The 22,382-nt window shown below is 47.5% G+C and overlaps 1 protein-coding gene across 8 annotated transcripts in view; it reads right to left on the bottom strand.

The window, feature by feature from the left end:
- Window positions 1-22,382, bottom strand: part of CUX2 (cut like homeobox 2) — a 319,403-nt gene that overhangs the window by 127,728 nt on the left and 169,293 nt on the right. For 7 of the 8 annotated variants that reach the window (XM_016924219.4, XM_054663544.1, XM_016924221.3 and 4 more), the window contains exons 2-3: window positions 10,701-10,811; window positions 7,074-7,121 (exon numbers count right to left, since the gene is read on the bottom strand). In XM_016924219.4, the coding sequence (XP_016779708.2) occupies window positions 7,074-7,121; window positions 10,701-10,811 (159 nt within the window). The remainder of the gene's footprint in view (window positions 1-7,073; window positions 7,122-10,700; window positions 10,812-22,382) is intronic. The other variant, XM_054663543.2, reaches the window with a different exon arrangement.

Raw genomic sequence — 22,382 nt, 5'->3', positions numbered from 1 at the left:
GGAGGATCACTTGAGCCTGGGAGGCGGAGGTTGCAGTGAGCTGCGATTGCACCAATGTACTCCAGCCTGGGAAACAGAGCAACTCTGTCTCAAAAATTAAAAAAAAGAAAAGTAAAAGCAGAGGAAAGTGAAACCCAGAGAGGTTATGTGCCCTGCCCAAGGTCACACAGCCAGGAAGCAGACGATCTAAAATGTAAGCCTGAGCCAATTTGGCCCTAAAACCCACAGTTGCCCCTACTGCTTATCCCCCAGGGTGGCCTCACCGGCCAGCAAGGCCACTGCTCCCTGGCCTCCCCTGCTCCCTGCCCTCCCCTGCTGTCAGAACTGCACGCATCTAACATCTGTTGTGGTTCTAAGGGGGCCCTGTTTACAAAGGGATAGTCATACCAGTGCCAGGAGTGCCAGGGAAAAGGGTAGTTTAGGGAGTGAGAGAATTATGCCATCAAAGACAGCTGGAAGAGCAAATAACGTTAAAAGGCAAAAAAAAAAAAAAAAAAAAAAAAAAAAAAGCCCTGTAATTAAATTTCAGCTCAAACGGAAGAGCAAGAGTTTGCAGGCAGACACGGAGCAGAAGGGGGGCACAGGAACCAAAGAAGGACGCAGCACATGGGGCTGGGTCGGGGCTCGGGGCCAGAGCAGGGAGGGATGTGTACATCTTGGGTGATCTCAACTGTGAGGAAACCCTCCACTCCCCTCTCAGGAAGCCTGGCTGCAAGCACAGGAAGTGACCCACTAGAAAGGTCTTCTCCAAGGTTAGGACTACCCTTCCCCACCGACGATTGTCTTGGTGGGAAAATCAGAAAAATCTCAGTGTCTCAGAAAGCATCTGGGCCTGAGGCAGGGAGGACGGGGGAATGGTCTGTCCTCTCGGTCATCTCTGAGAGACCAGGGCCCCCATGTTATCAGATTAGTGGCCAGAGGGATCCTGTTAAAATCTGAGTCAGAGCTGGTCCCTCCTCTGCTCTAAAGTCTCCCATGACTCCCACCTTATTCAGAGTTGCAGTCAAAGTCCTTACAGTAGTCTCAAGCCATTAGCTTTAGCCAGATGCATAAAGACAGATGATGCTAAGCACCAGTGAATGCCAGGGGCTCCAGGGTTGATGGAGGGTCAGGGTGGGTTCCCTACTCCCCCAGGACCTGACATTTGAAAGGAGTTCATCCAGCAAAGAGATGGTGCAGGGAAGAGCATTTCAGGCAGAGGGCATGGCAAGCACTGACACCCTGAGGTGCGAATGAACCAGGTGTTCACAGTCAGATGGCAGCTGGGGCTGCGGTCATCTGACGGCTTGACTGGGTTGGATGTCCACCATGGCCCCTGACTCCAGTCTGGTACCTCAGCACTCCTGGCCTCTCCGCCATGTACTGTCTTATCCCCCAGAACCTCTCCATGCAGGGTGGGCTTCTCACAGCAGGGTGGTCTCCAGGTAGTCACACTTCTCACATAAAGGATGGGTTTGGAGAGGTGTGGTGGGGAGAGCCAGCAGGTAGGCTAAAGGCTACACTGGATCATGGCACAGTGTCACCTCCACCATGTTCTACTGGTCAAAGTAGGCACAGGCCCAGATTCAAAGGATGGAGACACAGACTCCATCTCTTGGCAGGGGAATGCAGGGACACACGGCAGATGTGCATGGGATGGAGATACTGCCGTGGCTGTCATCGGGGCAGGGTGTCAATGTGAAGCACAGCAAACAAATAGAACCTCTGGGATGGAACCGATGGCCTCCCTTGGGCTTCTGGACATTATTTCAGAATCACAGGGACTTGGCTCCTACAGACATTTTTTCTTTTTCTTTCTTTAAAGGATTCCATGCGGAATCCTAGGGACATCCTTGAGGGCAGGGATGGTGTCTCACCATCTTTGGATCTGCAACAGTCCTCACACAGAGCCTGGGACATAGAAGGTTCTCCACAAGGATCTGTTGAGCAGACCTGCACGCTGCCAATAGAAGGGTGGCCTTGTCTCCTTTGGGAAGTCCTTCTTCTGGGTACTGCAAAAATGCTTGCTCTCCCTCATACCAAAAGGAGGCGAGGTGACCACTGGGTTGTGACCATCACTGGGCCAGCATCTAGAACCCTGCCTAGTATGCAGCAGCTACTCAATAAATGCTTGTTGAGGTGACTAAATGATTACATGGGCTCAAGTGATGATCTAATGCATCTTTACCCCCTTCTCTAAGCTCCTAGAAGGTGATCACACCACACGAATTCCCCCAGACCCTGAGTGATTAGAGGGAGAATGTTCTCAGTCCCACACAACCATGCACGCCCACCGTGGTGACAACAAGTGACTCACTGGCCACTTGACACACAGAATGTCACTGAATCTCATGCAATCCTATGAGCTGACCCTATTTACAGATGAGGAAACAGTGGCTCAGAGACATAAAGTCACTCGCCAAGGTCACATAAGCTTGTCAGTGTGAGGGTGGGGCTCAGACCACAGGTGTCTAACCTCTCCTGGGTGTCAGAGGCCAGGTCAGCCCACTTGGTCTCCAAACTACTGTGTTTCAATCAGGCCCAGGTGAATGTCTCTGTTCCAATCCAACCCAAAAGGTTTTCCACCATACAGGCCACATCCCCTTTATGGTGGAAGAAAAAGGCGGCAGAGAAAAAGAAAATCTCCCAACAGTGGCCCTGTGGTCTTTCAAGCTGGGACAGTGCACACGCGCTTCAGAAAAGTTTCACCTCCGAGTTAGCATAACAAAACTTTTAATTTAGATGTTTTCATGTCTCCCTCCAAGTAAAAATAAGTTTAAAATAATGACTGTAATAAATGAAGGTAATTAATTGTAGTTTGTTCCTTTACTGTCTAGTCAGCTTAATTTTACCTTTTCAACTAATAATGAGAAAATAATTTTTGTGCTCGGAGGGTTAATGATATGTAACTGCGAGAACTGCTAATTGCATGTTGCAATCCATCCATCAACAACCCCATCTGTGCGACTTGATTATGTTTGCTAAATTATTGCTTTGAATTATCTTTCATAAAGCAACTTTTATAATTAGCGAGGCTTTCGTCTTGCTCTTTTCTCTGTACGCAAGGATATTCAAACTTTGGCCATTTCAAGCTGTCTCCATTAAGCCACCTTCTCTGGCTGTCTTTGTTTCCCTGAACAGGAGAAATCAAAACTGTCCTTTAAGCAATCAAGGCAGACAGAGAAGCTTCCTTGATTCACAGCAGGGCAAATTCACTTCCTCTCCACCCCCTCCCACCGGCACGCACACACACAAACACACACACACACAGAAAGAAAGAAAAGAGACCCGCACATATATAATATAAAAAGATAAGAAGTATGCCCAGATTCTGAACACACCAGGGCTGGTGAAGCAAAATTCAGGAATAACATGGTATATTTTATTGAACATGGTATATTTCATGGTACATACCATGAAACTGAACATGGCATATTTCAAGGAAAGGCCTGCACTGGGAAGAAGGAATGACGGGCATGATATTCTGCCCTGGCGTTTTATGGGCTAGTTTATGTGACTTGGGATGGTGTTTGCTCCAGGGAATATTTCCAGGAGGTGATTAATACCCACTTGGGAATCGCAGCGCCAGCCCAGAGCCTGGTGGATTGCAAGAGGACAGCGGCATAAAGGATGAGGCCTCATTAAAAAAATTAAAATGAAAATCAAATTTGGATTATAAATGGCCTGTGCATGTGCAGCTTTTTCTGGACGAAGAAGATGCTTTTTATTAACACCTTCCTTTGGCAGCGTCTCTCCCCTGAGGCGCAAGGAGGACACAGAGGCCACGATGGCTTAGTCAATAGATCACGAGAAAAGCAGGGGTTTCGGGAATAAAATTCCAGACAAATGTAGTCTTCTTGGTACATTAAAGGGACGATGGAAAGCCCTCTTAAGAAAATTAACAAAGTTCTTTAAGGTCTCCAGCTATTAAAGCAGCATCTATTCAATATGCCACATGGGTTTTGAAAATGAGAATTCTGCTTTGTCTTTCCTTTTGGCCTAAGACTTTCTCTGTCCTAGTATTTACTGAGCACCAACGGTGTGCCAGACCCTGGGACTGCCTCCATGCTGCTGAAGTGTTTGAATCCTTTTTCCTTTTTTTTTTTTTTTTTAAGAGACCAGGTCTCGCTCTGTTGCCCATACTAGAAAGAAATGGTATAATCATAGCTCACTATAGCCTTGAACTCCTGGGCTCAAGTGATCCTCCCACCTCAGCCTCCTGAGTAGCTGGGACTACAGGCACAAGCCACCATGCCCAGCTCATTTAAATTTTTTTTTTTTTTTTTTTTTTTTTGCAGAGATGAGGTCTCATTATATTGCCCAGGCTGGTCTCAAACTCCTGGCCCTAAGTGATCCTCCTACCTTAGCCTCCCAAAGTGCTGGGATTACAGGCATGAGTGACTGCACCTGGCTTCTGAATCCTTATTGTTAGCCTTATTTGCCAGAGGAGGAAAGCTGAAGTTCAGAGAGGTTAAGGAATTTCCCCAAGGCCACACAGCTGGTTTAGGAGCAGAGTTGAGGTTTTGACCAGGCCTGAGTCAGATTTGCATGTATTTTCTACCATGCTTCAGTCAGGTCTTCTCCCGAACATCACCCAAACCTAGGATTTCTCCTATTGAAAAGATAACATAAGTCATACCCACTTCCTACAGGAAAAAAAACCCTGAAACCCATCTTTGAGATAAAAAGCCTTCAACACCTAGTTAGGAAAGTGGCAGATGGCAGCTCAGCCATACTAGAGACCCAGTAAACCTGTACTGGAGGTCACTGCTCATAGGAATAAAATATCCAAGACTTCTCATATGCAAGGCAGCATTTTAAGCACTTCATCAGTGTTAACTTTGTTCTTCCTCAATCTCACCCTGTGAAATATGCATAATTTTTTTTTTTTTTTTTTTTTTTTGAGACAGAGTCTTGCTCTGTCGTCCAGGCTGGAATGCAGTGGCGTGATCTTGGCTCACTGCAACCTCCGCCTCCTGGGTTCAAGTGATTCTCCTGCCTCAGACTCCTGAGTAATTGGAATTACAGGTGCCCACTACCACACCTGGCTAATTTTTGTATTTTTAATAGAGTTGGGGTTTCACTATGTTGGCCAGGCTGGTCTCGAACTCCTGACCTGAAGTGATCCACCCTCCTCGGCCTCCCAAAGTGCTGGGATTACAGGGGTGAGCCACTGCCGGGCCTGAAATATGTATAATTATTATTCCATTTTACAGATGAGGAAATGGAGGCACAGAGAGGTTAAGTAGCTCACCTCAGATCACACAGCTAGTAAGTGGGAGAGGTGGGATTCCAACCCAGGCTGGCTCCAGCATCTGTACTCTTCACCCGCTAACAGCTCTTCATGTGTCAGACATTACATTAAACCCTTTCCCTGCATTAGATCTCAGTTAATCCTCAAAACAACATGAAAAGACTTGTTAGTGTCTTTACACTCCCATTTAACAGATAGGGAAAACTGAGGCTCTAAGAGGCCAAGGGATGCTCTGTTCACACCAACTCAAGCAAGGAAACAGCTGAGAAAGTGATGCTCTCTACAAACAGCTGAATGCCTGTCTTTGGATTGGGCAGAGGGATCAGCTGCTATAGGGAGCTTGTGTGCTGAGCAGCTCTCCTGGGACTAGGAGTTGGTAGATGGGAACCTCTATTTTTTTTTTTTTTGTAACACAAAGTCATGAAAACCCCCATTCCTAACATTATTGGTCTGTCTAGTTTTTTTCTTCCAAGCCCAGGCACCTTGCAACCAAATGAATCAATACTGGATGGCCCTATAAATAAATAAGCACATCAGTCAACTAGGTAATAAAATGAAAGGATGAAAAATACGGAAATCAGCGACATTTGTGTAAATCCAGTTATTGTTTACTTTAATATTGCCTTATGTGCTTATGTGGTTCCAAAGAGACAGATTTAAAGTAATGTGGCGCTTGGTGGATGACAGACTTAAAATGCATCCCCTCTGGTGAGATCCGAGTACGGCCAATCCTTCTGGGGTCCTGCCTGAGTCCAGGGAAGCCTGAGAAGAGCCCCCTCAAGATGGAACGCTTTAGAAATCCCTGGACCCACATGATTCCAGTCTTTTCTTGGCCTGCCTCCTGTGCCAGCCAGACAAGTGGACATTATCAGACTCTTGGTTACGAAGTCAAGCAAAGAGGAGAAATGGGGGCGGGGGGGGGGGTTTCACCCTGATCACAGGGCTTCCAAAAAGCAAGAGAAATTATTTACTGAGGACGCAAAGGAACTAGGGCTCAGCGGGTCAGCAGGAAAGAATGTGGACAATGTCACTTTTATACTCAAAGAGTGGGCTGGTGCAAAGAATTTCTGGTTGGGCTGGTAACTGTGTGGACTTATCTGCAAGGCTGCCTCAGAGAATCAAAGGACAGCAGAATGCCAAGAGAGGGCAAAGGTCATCTAGTACCAACCTTTGATTTTAAAAATAGGAAACCAAGGCTGGAAGGTGAGGTAGGTTTGTTCAAGGTCATAGATCTTTCTTAAATTTTATTTTTTATTGTTTTAGAGACAGGGTCTCGCTCTGTCACCCAGGTTGGTGTGCAGTGGTGCGATCATGAATCACTGCAGCCTCAACTTGCCGGGTTTAAGCAGTCCTCCCACCTTAGCCTCCGGAGTAGCTGGGACCACAGGCACGTGCCACCATGACTAGCTAATTTTAAAATTTTTTTGTAGAGATGGGGGTCTTGCTATGCTGCCTAGGCTGGTCTTGAACTTCTGGCCTCAAGTGATCCTCCCACTTCAGCCTCCCAAAGCACTGGGATTACAGGTGTGAGCCACTGTGTACGCCCCAAGGTCACAGATCTCACATGTAGCAGAGCCATTGTAAGGTTGGGCAAAGTCGAGGGAGAGGGAGATTTCTTGGGATCAGACTTGAATTCTGTCAAAATGAACAGAGAACCAATTCTCATTACTATACCATTCGGATGGGAGACCAGAGGGAAGGGCACAGAGTTTGCAATGGGGACAGGGAAGCTTCTCCAAAGCTTCTGGAGGCTGCTGGCCCCCCTGGGCAACTCTAGGTGGGAGAGGAGGGGGAGCCATTGGGGGCACTTTTCTGACATGCTGTGGGCCCTGGGTCTTACCTCGGCTTGGAAGCTTTTTAATACAGGAGCCACCATCTCTCTGATTTCCTGAAAAAGAGATCAGCAAAGAGTTCACTACAGTGCCAGGTGGGACGCCCCCGTGGCCCCTGCTTGTAGCTCGCTGCTGTCCCTGGCTCAGCATTTCCCAAGCATGTCCCGTGGGGCCTGAACTCCATTGGATTTCACAAGGGACAAACGCAAACAGGGGTACCAAGCCACACCAGACTGGGAAACGTCAAGTCCAAGGGGTTTCTTTCCTGCAGGACTTTCTGGAGTCTTTCATATAATGCATGTTGGGAATTTCCAGAAGACAAAGGAAGTGGCGTTTCTCAAATGAATGTGATCATAGAATGGTCTTTTATGCGAAATATCTTGTGAGACAGGTGGTCCATCCCAGGTCACACTTTGGAGTGGGGTGGGGGCTGGAGAGGTAACCCCAATTCTCCATGCTCAGCACTACATGAAAGCCCTTCCTTAAAAACCTTCTGCCCTTCAAGGTGTTGCCCGGGGCTGCCTCTTTCAGGTTGCAAGGTCTCCGTGACCCTACCCTGTAGCTACCTCTCCAGCAAAGACTGCCTTTTGCATTTTAGCAATGCCACTTGTGTAACTGACTCTCCTTCCTCACCAAAACGTGCAGTTTCTGCAGTCTAGGCTGGGTCTGTACCCCATTCGAGCTCTGCAAATGTTTGAGGAACTCTATGGACATGGGCTGTCTTCAGAGGAGGTTTGTCCCAGCCACCCTGAGCCTCCTATTTCCAGACTCTAATTTCCTGGCTTTCATAAGTGACCTGAGGTTCCCAGCAACTTGGGCTAGCCTGGCAAACTCCTATGTATTCTTCTCCCTGGCACGTAAGAGGGAAACCTTAAGAACCATGTGTCCCGAGACTCCAACCCTAATCCTCCAGTTTCCTGTGAGATCTGCTGGTGTGACTCCCCCATCACAATCAGCCACAATTACCAGTAATCCCCATGGGAGGCACTGAGGGACTAGATAGGGTGGGGAGGGGTTGCCCCAGACAGAGCAGAAAAGGAAGAGATGGGTTGAAGACTTATGGGCAGGTAAAGAATAAACCCCTTCATTATGCAAATAACACTGTGTTGCTCCTGCCCCTGATTCTAGATCCCCAGGGCTTTCCTGAGCCACTGATTGATAGACTGATGTATGTCGGGGACCTTCAGGGGAGACACAGTCCTAGTAGACTTGACCATAAGGTGCCATGGGTGCGAGGCTGAGCCATGGATAAGGAAACTTCTGAGAATCTGGGTCACAGGTGGTGAACTCAAATGCCTACCAGGCTAGGCAGGAAGCAGCTACGAGGGAGGCTGGGACAATGCAAGCCCCACCGATGGGGTGGCGTGCTCTGCTCTAGCTTATGACGGCAGCATGAGCACAGAACCTCTGGGTTGCACAATCTACCAAATATTCTCAAAAGGCACCGGAAATCCAGTTTTTAGGTGAAATCATCTGAGATGCTAAATATTGGCAACCCACCGTAAAGTTCAAAAGACTTTACAGACTAAATAAAAATGTGATGGCGGGAGACCTCTGGTCCATGTTCAGGAAACATTAGTTCTGGATGGGACCTCTCAGAAACCATCTCTCAGTTCCTTGAGTTTACAGAAGGGGAAACTGAGGTCCCAAGAGGGGCTAGCCTGCTCAAGGTCACACAGCAAGTGAATGGCGCAGCTAGAATTTGAACCCAGGTCACTGGACTCCCCAAACAGGCCCTTTTCACAACCCCACACTCAAGTATCTGAGCATTCTGGGAGGGATGGGTTTGGCGGGACTTCGTGCTAATGCTGCCCATTTCTAGAAGCACGCCGCCTCATCTGCTTCACGGCTGGGGGACGCCGAGCACAGGCGCGAGCAGGAGGTGAGCTGGGCACCAGCCAGAGGAGCTCTTAAATAAAGCCTCGGCGTGACTTTCTCCATCAGGAGAGACTGGATCCAAAAAGGAGAATTTTCAGAGGCATGACTATAATAGGAATGGAAACTTATTCCTCTTAATTACATAATTGCATAATTATGCAGTATTAAAATTATGTAAGCTGAACTCAGAGGCTTAAAACATGGCCTAGATTTCCCTCATCACCTGGGGGCTCCCACATGGCCTCAGAAGAAAGTCAGTTGGGCTAGAAGGAAGATGAGATAGAGGGTCTAAGCTGACCAGGGAGAAGGCATGTGCAGCTGTGAAGATGTGGGGCCGATTCAGCTCTGACTCCTGGAGTCAAAGGAGAGTCAAAGGTAACCTCATTCTGGGGAGTTTCCAGACCAAGCTGAGCTCTGTTCTAAAAGGCGAAGGAAGGGTTCTCGGCATCACTGATGCCTTCTTGGCTCTTGGAGTCAAACCAAAGGCCTGGCTTGGCTTTTCTGAAGCCACAACATGGGAGAGGCTTTTAGACCTGAGATTCATGCCCCTTCTCCATGTAGACACTCTCTTCCTTCCAGACTTGCTCCATGGACAAATTCTAGCTAGATCCTAGTCCCTTCTCTTGCCTTGAAGAACCAAAGACATTTATGACTTGTGTGAGATGGATTTTGCAGCTAAGAGGCTGAGGTGGACCTGAGGCTTCTCCCCTCTGTGGTCATATGACCTGATCCCTGGCTGGGTCTGCCTCTTCCCTGTCTTCCCATGTTCCCCTCCCTGACCAGCGAGATGGCAACAGGACCCCCCACCAATCTCGGTATCAGACTGGCAGAGTGTAACTGCTGGAATCAAGGTCTCCCATCTGAATGCCAAACTCTGCCCCACCTTCCTCCAGCACACCTGAGCAGGTAAGGACAGATGTTAACCTTCTGCCGACCAGAATGAAACACAGTTGGCTTTGGGGAGATCTGGACGCAGAGACCTCTGATGTCTGTTCCCTGTCACAGCCCTGATGTGCCACATCCTTTTTATATAGAGTCAGAGGGCTTTATTTTCTCTATTTGTGTTTATTCTCATCATTTGTTTTGTAATTTGAGAAGCAATAGGGGGGCCTGCGAGAGGATGGAAAAGAATTCACACATCCGGGCCGGTAAATAACAGAAACTTGTCTGTTCTAGTCTGTTCCTTGGGGGGCCCTTACATTGCTGGGGGCTGGTCATTCTCTGTGCCCCACCAAGCTCCCTGCAATGACTGCTAGAAAAGGCATAGCTGGTTGCTGAGATTGCAAGGGAGGCGGTGAAGGGGAAGAATGAGGTGAACGTAAAGGGGGTGAGAGGCCGAGTTTCAGAGATGATGAGTGCCGGCAGGCCCCGAGAGGGTGTTAGAGAGTCGACGGCTGTCTTCCTCCAGACGCCAACGGGAAAGCAAAATAAAATCAAGAACTCTAAGGCACATTGTCTTTGCCAGCAAGGCCAGGCATCCGACTTGGATATGAATGTGGGGGGGAAATGGATGTTTCACAGCGCCCTCAAAAAACAATGACGTTGATGGAGAAACGCCCCGCCCTCCCTTCAGTAGGCACCGCTGAGCACCACTAGGCCAAGAAACCCCGAAAGGTTAGGGGCTGTCATTTTTCTCTGTGGCTAATTAGCTTCTTTTCTTGTTAGTCACTTGCATCTACAGTTTTCAAAATATAGTTTGAATGGAGAGAAATCTGCATTCCTACTGAGTTAATTCTATAACGGCAAATATACCATACCTCAGGTACATTTTTCTTAAATTCCCGGCGGAGTTCAATTAAATGTTTATGAGAATGTTCACTCTCCTCCTGCCGTGCAGACAGCTCAGAAGCGACGGAATTAAGCTCCTTCTGGAACAATAAAAAAAAAAAAAAAAAAAAAAGAGAGAGAGAGAAGAGAAAAAGATTTTTTTTTCTTTTTTTCCTTTTTAACCACTGTACAAAACAGCATTCTGAACAAGTTTTCTTAACTTACAAAGCTGAGAAAAGACAGGATATTGACTCCTGGCACAAATAAATAATTTACAAAACTGGGATGCAACTGAAAAAAAATCCAGGACAGCTTTTTTTGCTCGTCGGAAGTCAGGCCAGATCAATAATCTTCTATAAAGTTGGGTGGAGTTGGTTGTTTTTTTTTTTCCATCTCTTCCCCCCACCCCCTGCCCCACCTCTTAAATTTCCAAAGGAGTGATGGCATAAGCTTGTCAGTAACTGTAGAAAACATCTCCAAACCATGTCAAAATAGTAAAGTGCGGCATATTGTATGGGCATATTATAGTGGAAGAAAGTGCTGTCGACAGCTTTCATATATCAGAGGTGGGAACGGCTCCAACTATGACTTACTTACACTTAAAGGTTCATAAATACGCCTTTTAAGATATAGATGGCTTTTTAATTTCAGTAGATTTTGGAAAAATGAAGGTGCCAATAAGAAGTAAGCTGACCTTTTGTGTATCTCGCAGTAAATCATTTAAGGTTCACTTCAAGTCTAAGAAATATTTCATTGAAGACTCCTGGATTCAGAAGAAATGGATTGGAAGGTGCTTTGCTGGCTTATATGCAAGGAAGGTATCAGACCAGGTTTTTATAGGATGTACCAGCGAGGGAAAAAGAGAGAGAGATGGAAGGGGGGATGCTTCGGCTCACACACATCACAGACAATGTCTGCTGGTCGTGCATGTATATTTGATCACCCCTCTCGAAGCTTTCTTCACTTTAATGGTGGCAGTTTCACAAGGGGAGTACAATTCACCATGAGTTGTCATGGATTTCATTTGCATAATTCAAGAAATGCTCTGTTTATGTGGTCGGCTGCTTCCTTGCACCATCCCGAGATGGGCTTTTTTTCTGGACCATAACTCGAGGATCATTTCTGTATATATCATCCGATTATATTTGCAGCAATCAAGCCCCATAATTTCCTAAATCCGGTGATGCAATAAATTTCTGCAATCAGATTTATTAAAAACACACACGCAGATGCGGGAGTGTATTTCTAGGGTGAACTCTTTAATCTAACATATGTATGATGAGGCCCAGCACCGTGTTGAAAGACCCCATTTGTCATCACTAATACACATTCATCTTGCACACACAATGAAACACTTTTGCCATTAGATAATGAAATAAAAGTACTATTAACCCACTGCAAATTCTTTTCCCTCTAAGAGACGAAATGCATGGTAATTGTCTTATATCATGTCTGAGAGTCAGTAAATCTGCTCAATAGCAGCTCACCAGAGCACCATAAACCTGGCACCCCAAGCTGGGATGAGTGTCCCTGACCTATGGATTTCTTTGTAGAAATCCAGGAAGGAACTTCTATTTCTGGAGAAATGTCTAACTTCTTTAGAAAATTATGAGACAAGAAGGGAGAAGGTAGAGGCACCAAAGTAGCTTTGAAATAGAGGCAAGGGCCAGGTGCAGTGGCTCATGCCTGTAATCTCAGCACTTTGGGAGGCCAAGAGTTTGAGACCAGCCTGGGCAACATAGTGAGGCCTCCTCTCTACAAAAAATAGAACAATTAGCTGGTCGTGGTGGCACTGCACCTATAGTCCAAGCTACTTGGGAGGCTGAGGTGGGAGGACTGCTTGAGCTCAGGAGGTCAAGGCTGCAGTGAGCTGTGATGGTGCCACTGCATTCCAGCCTGGGTGACAGAGAGAGACCCTGTCTCTATTTTGGTGGGGGAGCGGAAACAGGTGCTCTCCAAGGTGCTGAAACCAATTCTTGCCGAAGCACAGGGTACTCCCACTTGAAAGTACATGGGGGCTTCCAGTTTAAAAGCCCGGTTTTTATCAGGATTAAGCCAGGTGAGGAACAAGGTGTTATGAGCAAAAAGGGGGAATTCTGGTTCATCATCACTTAAAACTAATCACAGTTTCTAATACAGAAACTACAACTGACCACAACCGAAATATCCAGTGACAGGAGAGATCAGTGTTTGCAGCAACAGACAAAGGTAGACAAAACCCAACTGGTTGGCGCGGCCAGGTGGACAGAATCTCACTTGGCAGGAGAGAAAAAAACTGGAGGGCCAGGGTCAATTTGAGTTGCAGCAGCGTACTCCCAGCTCTTCTTAGTTTTTCTCATCTCTCTTGAAGACAAAGATGTGATTTTCACATTGCTACAGGACAAACAGAACTGGGACATGGGTTTACAGCTCTCTATCTTGGATTATTGTGTGTCTGACACTTTTTTTTTTTTTTTTTGAGACGGAGTCTCACTCTGTTGCCCAGGCTGGGGTGCAGTGGCGCCATCTCAGCTCACTGCAAGCTCCGCCTCCCAGGTTCACGGCATTCTCCTGCCTCCCAGCCTCCCGAGTAGCTGTGACTACAGGCACCCGCCACCAAGCCCGGCTAATTTTTTGTATTTTTAGTAGAGACGGGGTTTCACCGTGTTAGCCAGGATAGTCTCGATCTCCTGACCTCATGATCCACCCACCTCGGCCTCCCAAAATGCTGGGATTACAGGCGTGAGCCACCACACCCGGCTGTGTCTGACACTATGTTCTTATTGCAGGGACACTGGTGCCTTCCCACAATGCAGCAACCAATATACCTGGTGGGGGCGAACTTTGCCTCTCATTAAAAACATCCAGCCCAGGTTCTGAAAGGAAATTGCAGAGCAGGATAAGTCCAACCACCTGATGTGTCCTCACAGACAATTATGCCTGACTCCCTCCACCTGCACCTCCCAGGCTGCTGGTGGGTGCAAATCTGACAGGCAGGATGTCTGCTGTGTCCACACTGCAGAGAGAACAGAGCCAGGGAAGGCAGGGGGATATCACCAGTCCCCTCACCCTGATCCCACTGCAAGCCCAGCCCTTGGTGTCTTTCCTCGAGCAGACGAAGTCACTGACATCCACATTCTTCTCAATTTTGCCTAAATCTATGCTTGTCCTTCAACCCTGAATTCTTGCCACAGTTCACTGGTAAACACACTAACACCAATAATAATAATAGTAAATACTCATAACTACCATTTATGGAAAGCTTACATGTACCAGGCACTACGCTACGCTCCTAACATACATCATCTCATGGAACAAACACATTAATGTGTCTTGTCTGTATGGTGATCAGTCAATTCTAATAACTGAGGTGTGGATTATCTCCTTGGTGGATTATAAAGGCATATTTTTTAATGCCCTTCTCTTCAGCGGGCTTCTGCTCTGCGTCTCCATCAGCTGGGGGGTGTTCAGGGCGTTTGTTTTAAATGATATGGATGTATAAAGCTTCAAGTGTTCAATAAATGTTGTCTCTTTTTTTTTTTTGAGACAGGGTCTCACTCTCATCACCTAGGCTGGAGTGCAGTAGTGCAGTCACAGCTCACTGCAGCCTCGACCTCCCAGGCTCAAGCGATCCTTCCACCTCAGCCTCCCTAGTAGCTGTGACTATAGGCATGTGCCATCATGCCTAGCTAATTTTTGCATTTTTTTGGGGTAGAGACAGGGTTTCACCATGTTGCCAGGCTGGTCTCAAACTCCTAGACTCAAGCAATCCACCTGCTGTGGCCTCCCGAAGTGTTGGGATTACAGGTGTGAGCCACTGTGCCTGGCCTTGGCTGATATTAATCTTATGTTTAGATAAACTGACAGCTAAGAAAACACCCCACCAGATCAATGATTCCAAGAATTTTGGATTTCACAGCTCAGTAAAAATTCTGTTTTAAAATGAAAGGAAGACCGGTAGAGTATTGCCAAATGTTACTGTATCAAGCAAAGACATTAAAAACCACTCCTTCCCACCCTAAAAGAAAGGATATTTGAATATCAGCAAAGCAAGAGGGCCAATGACAGCATCGGCACGGGTCTTTCATAATACACACAGCTAAAATTAAAAAGCTCATGGCACTATATCTATTTTGAAGGAATGGAAAAAAATTCTATCACAAACATAAACCAGCACTGGTCTAAAACTGAGTTTTAGAAAGCATGTCCGAACTACCACACACACAGCTTTGGTAATCAAACAGAAATCAGGATCTTCTCCTACCCAGCCCCTGCTGGCCCCACCAGCCCCCCAGCCCTGGGGGAGCCATGATTAACACAGCCCCAGACTTTGGGCCAGGCCCAGGCAGGGAGGAGACTCATCTGATTAACCGGCCATCAGCAGCAGACAGACAGCCCGGAGCCCGGCGCAGACCATTCAAATAATGATCATCATAAACAGCCCATTTGCAACTAAAAAGAAATAATTTTAATGAGCCTGAAGCAGATGATAGATGCAGCTGAGGCTCGGGCCAATGTGCAGAGAGAAAGGAGGCCGGGGCTGAGCTGCACCCGGGACCGGGTGCTGCAGGAGAAGCCGGGGGCTTGGAGGAAGGGGCTCTTCTGATGGGATCTGCAGTACCCCCTGGAAGTGCCCACTGCCTAGTGAGAGCCCCTGTCTCTGAGAGGGTTTGCCATTGGTGTGCTGAACAGTCTTGGGACTTAGTCCTCCAAGGCACTCAGAACATATGAGCTAGAAGGAATCCTCAAGGTCGCTCAGGTCACTGCTGTCCAAACTTTGACCACTCATGTCCCTCTGTGTGAATTTTGTCATATTGATATAGCATCTAAAATATGATTAATTAATATTTCTCTTCAAAGGGACTCCTATGGTTCTCTTTTTGAGATATGGATCACTTTAAGTTCCATAGTTCAATGTTAAGCTTAGTGAATTACAAAATTTTTTTTTAGATAGGGTCTTGCTCTGTCACCCAGGCTGGACTGCAATGGCATGATCACAGCTCACCGCAGCCTTGACTTCCCAGGCTCAGGTGACCCTCCCACAGCCTCCTGGGTAGCTGGGACTACAGGCATGTGCTACCACGCCAGGCTAGTTTTTATTTTTTGTAGAGATGGGGGTCTCGCCATGTTGCCCAGGTTGGTCTCGAACTCCTAGGCTCAAGTGAAAGCTTAGTGAATGGTTTACACCTGAGTAAGCACTACCCAGTTCAAGATGTAGAACGTTCACATTCCTAGTGCCTGTGAAAACTCCCTAGAGTACTCTCTCCTTGTCAGTACCCCCTAAAAGTAACCATGATTTGGACCCTGGCATCACAGACACATTTTTCCTATTCCTGACTTTTACCTAATGACTCCTTCCCTTTTTTTAAACCTAAATAAGTGTATTTAAAAAGGACACTTTCTTGTCACTAGAGAATCATGTACCATAAACAGATGGTAGCCATTAAAACAAAAGTATAACCAAAAACAAATCATTGCTGCCTGTGTTTGTTATAAAAGGTTAGCAAGTGCTGGAGGGGTGTTAATGCAGTCCCCTACAGAGACTTTCTGCTTGTTGGAATGAAGAAGGGTGGAAGAGATAAGGCAGAACTGTTCCTCAGAACCCAAGTCAATCCCTTCTAACACAGGCTCTACTGAATGCTTACAATTTCATGTCCCGTCAGTGGGTATGTGTCCCACACTTCAGTAAATATGAATCATATCTGAGTCTCCCATTTAAAGATGAGAAAACGGAGGCACAGATACTTTTGGTTACCCACCCACATCACACATAGTTAAGAGGTTGGATTTTCTCAGAGGGGAGGGTGGGTCTTGGCTAGGGAAGGATCCTATGGTTGGTTATCTATGGGGAAGCAAGTCCAGCATTCTCAATTCGTCTGGGTTTCCCCAACCAGGAGGGACTGGGAATTTTACAAGAACACTTAGTTTTTAAAGTAATTTCACACCTGATCCCAAAGTGTCAGCTATATGAAGAGCCTTGGGCTAGAATCTGTGTTCTTATGAGGGGAACACATGTTAAGACACAACCTGAGATCCCGCCTATCTGTGCCCACATTCTTCTCAGCTCCAAGGACACCTCACACTCAGACATATCCCCCTAAGGCCACCTCCGAGAAGAAACCTCCTAAAAAGTGATTGTTGGGAGCTGGGTTTAAGGAATTGAGGACCTCAGCTGTTCCTAGGCTTTAAAGAGATTCCATGAAGACAAACAATCTCTTTCTCAGTATGTCCCTCCTGGTTTAAAACCTGGCCTAGGACAATCTCCTCACTCCTGGGTGTCCCTGGGTCCCTCCCACTTCCCCTTCTCCTTGTTTCCTTCCCAGCTGGACCAAATTCCGTGCAGAAACCGAAATGCACCAGAACCTTCTGACTCCATGGTTCCACAGTCTCCTTTCCCTCAGCTCAGATGAACTCATTCTGTCTTTGTGGTTGATCTTACTCATCTCTTTGTGTGTCAGCTTAAATGTCTCCTCTTCCAGAAAGGCTTCCCAGACACCCCTCCAAGTTAGGTGTCTGCTTTGAGCCCCTGTTAACTCTTTCTGATATTTGCTACCAGATTTTTTTTAAGCCCTAGAACATTTACACAGAAGTTCCTTATAGGAAACAATAGCTCATAGTTAACATTTATTGAGTCTATTACACCATATATACTAATATTTATTGAGTGCACTAAGCACTTTATGTACAGTATCTCTTGTAAGGATATGTATGTGAAGTGATGGTCGAGATTCCAGGCCAGGTTTCAGAAACAAAGATGAGCAGTGATTATGACTTCCAGTACAGTCACCAACCCCCCAAATCCAGACAGGGGCTCTGCTTTCACCTTACTACAGGGGGATGCAACCGAAGATGTTGGACCTCATCTGTCCACCCACTCATCTACCCATCCACTCGTCCATCAACGCATTCATGGTCTCTGATGTGCTAGGCATTTCATAAGGAGGATGGAAATGATAAGCCAGATATAGCCTGGATCCTCCAAGAGCTCAGAAACCAGACAAGCTTGGGTATAAGTAATTTTAGTGAAAGGTGACAAAGGCCATCATGCAGAGACATTATCTTTAGTGCAGGCTTGGAGAAGAGTGAAACCCTAACATGTCTTTTGTATTGCCTTTGGGTGGGTATGGAAACTGATCAGGCAAAGGAGAGGTAGAGCTTTAATCTACCTCTTCTAATTAAATCATAGTGTGGTCTCAAGTTGGGCAGGGGCTGCCAGTAACCACTGAAGTGCTAACCAGGCTGGAAGCCCTTTATCCAACATCCGTCCAACTACCCAACCACCATCCATTTATCCATTCATCTAATCATACATCTATCCACCCAACTAATCATCCATTTATCCATTCATCCAGACATACATCCACCCATCCAAACACCATCCATTTATGCATTCATCCAATCATATATCTATCTACCAAACCATCCATTTTCATCCAGTTATACATCTACCCATCCAACCAACCATGCCTTTATCTATTCATCCAATTATACGTCTACCCACCTAACCAACCATCTATTTATCCAACAGTTGATCATCTAGAAAGGATCATCCATTCATCTATTCATCCAACTGATCTTGTCCAGCATCCAGGTACCCAATCACTCAAGCAGTCATCCATCCTTGGGTGGATAGGTGGGTTAGTTATCTAACCCCATCCAATTAACCATCCAACTAATCACTGGCCCAATTCTGTGTCAGGCACAGTGCTAGGTACTGGTGTACAGAAACCAACCAACACAGTCTCTGTCCTTGAGGAGTTCACAGTACAGTGTGGTAGACAAGGAGAACCATTCTAACACTATGTGCCAACATACACTATGAGAAGTATAAAAACAGTATGACAGGAACACAGAGAGCAAGGTTACTTACTGTGATTGGGAAAAAGAGTTGCCAAGATAGGACCATCTGACCTGTGTCTGGAAGGATGAAGAATCTGTCAGATAAAGAAGCCAAGCAACCCAGGCAGAGGAAATAGGAATGTTGCAAAAGCCCTTAACTTTTTTTTTCTTAGACAGGGTTTTGCTTTGTAGTCCAGCCTGGCGTGCAGTGGCACAATCCTGGCTCACTGCAGCTTCAACCTCCCATGCCCAAGCAATGCTCCCTTCTCAGCCTCCCAAGTAGCTGGGACCATGGGTGCAAACCACCACACCCAGCTAATTTATTTTTTGTAAAGACAGGGCCTTGCTATGTTGCTCAGGCTGGCCTCAAACTCCTGGGCTCAAGCAATCCTTCTGCCTTGGCCTCCCAAAGTGCTTGGATTACAGGCGTGCACCAACTACACTTGTCCTGGTCTTCAGGTTCTTGTCTTGAGTTTTCTTCTCCTTAACATGTATCACTACCAAATACACTGTGTATTTTACTTCTTTACTAAAATGAAAGCTCCATGAGAACAAGATATCCTCAGTGCCTAGAAGAGTTCCTGATACACAGTAGGCATTCTAGAAATGTTTGTTGGTCGAATGAATGAGTGAATGCTATGTGTCAAGGCCAGAGACCCCTAAAGAGCCCGGTCTGTCTGGGAAACAGTGACATGGTTCACAGACCACTGACCTGGGTTCAAACGTTGGCTTTGATGCCTCACTAGCATTGTGACCTTGGATAGGTGACTCAGCCTCCGTTTCTGTGTCTATGAAATGGGGCTAAGAATTCGTGCCCATAGGGTTGTCAGGACCCCTTGAGAACCAGATTGTAAGCAGGTCAAGTGCTTGGCTTGGTGTCTAGGGTCTTCAGAGTGTTGACAACCACCAATGGCACACAGTCCCTCAAGGGTGGGGGCTGTGTGCATGACTGGGTGATACAGTTCTTGTTCACAGCTATCCAGGGGTTCTAGTTCAACGCCTGGTGCACAGTGGGCATTCAATAAATATTTGTGGAATGACTATTAGTGGAGTAAGTATGAGAAGCCCCTTGTGGCGGGGGGATGGAGGGACAACTTTGTGGGAGCAAATGTCCTATTCTGCATCTTGGGCCCATGGAGGTCCTTCAGGATTTTGCTATCAGAGTTGCTGGCAAACACTGAGGAGGGCTTCAGGGGACGTTCAGAGCAAAGGGACTTGTTCTATCTACTGCGGGGCAGGTTGGGAGTGTCGCCTTCAGAGGGGCCTCAGAGGGCCAGCTCTGGGAGGGGGCTGGGGGATGACCCGGGATGGAGGGCACCCGCCGGCCTGCCATAAGTGAGGAGACAAGACAAGACGGATGGCTCCGCAGCCCGCCGAGATGGATAACTGAGCCGTGGCTGGGAGACAGCCGGGGTTACCAGAGCCATCCATCACTCCCTGCGCCATATGTAAATTTCAGATGCCAAGATGTATTGGGCCAATTATCCGAGGCCAGGGCAAGGGGTGGTGCCTATGAGAAACAGTTCCCAGCCAAGCTGGCTTCCCCGCGTTCTATCAGCTGGGCCAGGGTGATGGACAGTTCACATTCGGATCAAAGAGCCAAGCCTCAGGCCTGTGTGTGAGCCAAAAGACTGCCAACAACTTCTTAGCAAACTCCCAGTGCTGTGAGAACAGCAGGATAACAACTGCCCCATAGAGGGCTGGCTGTCGACTAGGTCCACAATGACCAGCACTACAAAAGTTCATTTCCCTCTCCCAGTGGCATCTGGAGTGCAGTGGATTCTCTAGAAACATCTGTTGAGGGAGCCAATGAAGGGTCTTAGGATGCAGGTGTCATCTGATGCACGGTACCTGCAGAGAGACAAAGCCACTCGTCCCACATCACACGGCGAGGAAGTGCCATCATGGGGACCCGAACCTATAACTTTCTGATTTTCCTCTGGGTTGTTTCCCTGGAGGACAATCTTCCCCTAAACTGTCTCTACAAGGTCTGCCGTGGCCTGAAGACCAGGAGCATGACCAGGCCTGGTCCAGCTGTCTGTCCATCCACCCATCCATCTATCCACTCAATAACTACTTTTTGTGTGCCTACAGTGTTACCAGAGACAAGAGAGACCCAGGTCCTGCGCACATGGAGCATGTGGTTACATGGGGAGCACAACAGGCAATTACAACTGTGGGACATCAGGCCCACCTGGCAGCTCCGTAGCTCAGGCTTCCAGAAAGCCCAGGCAGTGGTTGGTTTTTTAGTTTGAGGCAGGCCAAGAGCCAGCATTTGGCAGGCAGACTAGGTTCAGGTCCTGACCTTCTTGCTTGCCAGCTCTGTGAGCTTGGGCAGACCTGTGGCCTCTCTGTATCTAGGACTCTCACTGCTGCAAAATGCAGTCAGGGCATCACCTCTCTCTGGGGACTGGCAGGATGACAGGCTGGTGGACTGCAGGGGTTCCAGGCTATGGGAGGTGCCTGGGAAGGGCTGGATGCTTTGGGCCAAGGCTGGCACTTGGGCTGGGGCTGCCACCAGCCCTGAGGCCCTGGGAGTTGGGAGGCAGCAGCTGCTCCGCCTGCCTTAGGTATCAGGCTGATGTAAATTGGCAAATCTTGTCAGCCTGATCTAACAATTTCTCCTCCTCTCTACTGTTGCCACCCTGGGCCAGGCCACTGTCATTGCCTGCCTAGGTGACCACAGGAGCCTCCTCACTGGGCTCTCTACTGCCACTTTCACCCTCCTACAGCCCCTTCCCCACTTGGCGGCCACAGAGATCCTGTTAAACCCAACTCATACCCTGTTCCTCCTCTGCTCAAAACCCTTCCATGGCTCCCATGTGAGTCTGAGTCAAGGTCCCATATGATTCGTGTTGGGCTTCACTTCCTTCTACACCCTCCGGCCCACTCTGCTCCAGGCACATGGGTTCTTCTTGACTTTTTCTTTTTTTTTTTTTTTTTGAGAGAGAGTCTTGCTCTGTCACCCAGGCTGCAGTACAGTGGCACAATCACAGCTCACTGCAGCCTCAACCTTCTGGGCTCAAGCGATCCTCCCACCTCAGCCTTCTGAGTAGCTAGGACTACTGGCGTGCACCACCACGTGCAACTAACTTTTTATTTTTTTGTAGGGACAAGGTCTCACTAAGTTGCCCAGGCTGGTCTTGAACTCCTGGGCTCAAGTGATTTTCCTGGCTCAGCCTCCTGAAGTGCTGGGATTACAGGAGTGCACTACTGCACCTGGCCCTTACTGATTTTTTTTTTTTTTTTTTTTGAGACAGAGTCTCATTCGGTTGCCCAGGCTGGAGTCAGTGGCATGATTTTGGCTCACTTCAACCTCCGCCTCCTGGGTTCAAGTGATTCTCCTGCCTCAGCCTCCTGAGTAGCTAGGATTACAGGCGTGTGCCACCACGCCCAGCGAATTTTTATATTTTTAGTAGAGATGGGGTTTCACCACATTGGCCAGTCTGGTCTCTAACTCCTGACCTCAAGTAATCCGCTCACCTTGGCATCCCAAAGTGCTGGGATTATAGTCGTGAACCATGGTGCCCAGCCCTTATTGATTCTTGAACACACCAAGCACGTTTCTGTCTCGGAGCCTTTGCACTGGCTGCTCCCTCTTTCCTCACCTGCTTGGAGGCTTAGCTCTTATACCACCTTCTCCCAGAAGCCTGTCCTGCCGTCCTATTTAAAACAGTAAGCACCTCCTCTCTACCTCAGCCGCCCTCTGCTTATTTTTCTCCCAAGCCCTTGCCGTTGACACATTTATGTAGTCACTTCTCCATTTGTTTATTGCCTGTTTTCCCTGCCCGCCTCCTGCCCCCTCCAATGTCAGCTCCACAAGCACAAGGACTTTGTCCGTTTGGGTCACTGCT

Source organism: Pan troglodytes, chromosome 10 (genome assembly GCF_028858775.2).
Source record: "Pan troglodytes isolate AG18354 chromosome 10, NHGRI_mPanTro3-v2.0_pri, whole genome shotgun sequence".
Lineage (NCBI taxonomy): Eukaryota > Metazoa > Chordata > Mammalia > Primates > Hominidae > Pan > Pan troglodytes.
This window is presented reverse-complemented; position numbering and strand designations above follow the sequence as displayed.